The 1,527-nt window shown below is 51.1% G+C and overlaps 1 protein-coding gene across 1 annotated transcript in view; it reads right to left on the minus strand.

Annotated features, from left to right (window-relative positions):
- The window catches only part of LOC110391624 (rho GTPase-activating protein 35-like), a gene marked incomplete at its 5' end in the record, with an annotated part of 12,714 nt that extends 11,736 nt beyond the window's left edge, over positions 1-978 (minus strand). Inside the window, 2 exons of the mRNA XM_021383579.1 lie at positions 469-600; positions 693-978. Coding sequence (XP_021239254.1) covers positions 469-600; positions 693-978 — 418 coding nt within the window. The remainder of the gene's footprint in view (positions 1-468; positions 601-692) is intronic.
- Positions 979-1,527: the final 549 nt, after the last annotated feature.

Here is a 1,527-nt window from a genome sequence, read left to right on the forward strand (position 1 = left end):
CGATCCCATGGTTCTGTGATCTTCAAGGACCCCTATAACCCAACCACTGTACGATCCCATGGTTCTGTGATCTTCAAGGACCCCTATAACCCAACTACTATAGGATCCCATGGTTCTATGATCTTCAAGGACCCCTGTAACCCAACCACTGTAGGATCCCATGGTTCTATGATCTTCAAGGACCCCTACTGCCCCTCCACTGTAGGATCCTGTGGTTCTATCACCTTTAAAGTCCTTCCTACAACCACCAGGGGATCCCATGATGCCATGATCCCAAAGGTCCCCCCAGCCCACCCACTGCAGGATCCCATGGCTCTGTGCCCTTTAAGATCTCCCCAACCCAACTGTTCTACGATTCTACGACAACGGAGACGCGACGCCGCCACCCAGCGCAATGTGGGGGCACAGAACCCCTCCCCAAAGCAGGGATTTGGGGTCCTGCCCCCCACCTCCACCACCCCTACTCACTGTGGGCTTCCACCAGCTCCACCTGCATGCTGTAGGGCACCAGGGGCTCGGGCAGCTCGGAGAAGAAGCTCTTCATGGCCCCGGCCACCGTGTTGACGGTGAAGTCCTTCTCGGCCAGGTCCAGGCTGTGGTCTGCGGGGAGAGGGGCCCACGGTCACGGCACAGCCCCCCAGGGTGGGAAGGGAGGGGAAGGGGGGTCCCCGTTCCGGGGTGCGTTATGATACCCTGGTCGAACTGCCGCTGCAGGCTCTCCATCTCGGACTTGTTGCCGCTCACGCGGTAGATGCCCTCGGTGCTGAGACCTGGAGCAAGAAGATTGCAGAACTGAGGGCAAAAGGGGCTGAATTTGGGGCAGAAAGAGCTGAATTTGGGGCAAAAAGAGGAGAACTCGGGGCAAAATGTGCTGAATTTCGGGCAGAAAGAAGAGAATTCAGGGTAAAAGGCACTGAATTTGGGAGGAAAAAGCTGAGTTTGGGGCAAAGAGAGAGGAATTTGAGGCAAAAGGAGAACTCAGGGCAAGAAGAGCCGAATTTGAGGAAAAAGGTGCCAATTCAGGGCAGAAAGAGAAGTTGGGGCAAAATCTGCTGAATTTAGGGCAAAAGTAGCTGAATTTGGGTCAAAAAGATGAATTCAGTGAAAAAAAGAACTCGGGACAAAAAGAGCCAAATTTGGAGCAAAAGGTGCCAGTTCAGGGCAGAAAAGAGGAGAACTCAGGGCAAAATTTTTTTTAATTTGCTGCTTTTTGCAAATTTTGGGGTAATAAGAGGAGAACTTGGGGCAAAATGTGCTGAATTTGGGGCAAAAAGAGCTAAATTTGGGGCAAAATGTGCTGAATTTGGGACAAAAAGAATAATTTGGGATTAAAAAGAGGAGAACTCAGGGCAAAATGAGCTGAGTTTGGGGCACAAGATGAATTCAGGGAAAGAAAGAGGAGAACTCAGGTCAAAATGTGCTGAATTTGGGGCAAAAAGGGGGTGAACTTGGGGCAAAAGGATCTGAATTTGGGGTAAAAAGAATAATTTGGGGCTAAAAAGAGGAGAACTCAGGGCAAAATGAGCC

This window comes from Numida meleagris, unplaced genomic scaffold, assembly GCF_002078875.1.
Source record: "Numida meleagris isolate 19003 breed g44 Domestic line unplaced genomic scaffold, NumMel1.0 unplaced_Scaffold422, whole genome shotgun sequence".
NCBI classification, from domain to species: Eukaryota; Metazoa; Chordata; class Aves; order Galliformes; family Numididae; genus Numida; species Numida meleagris.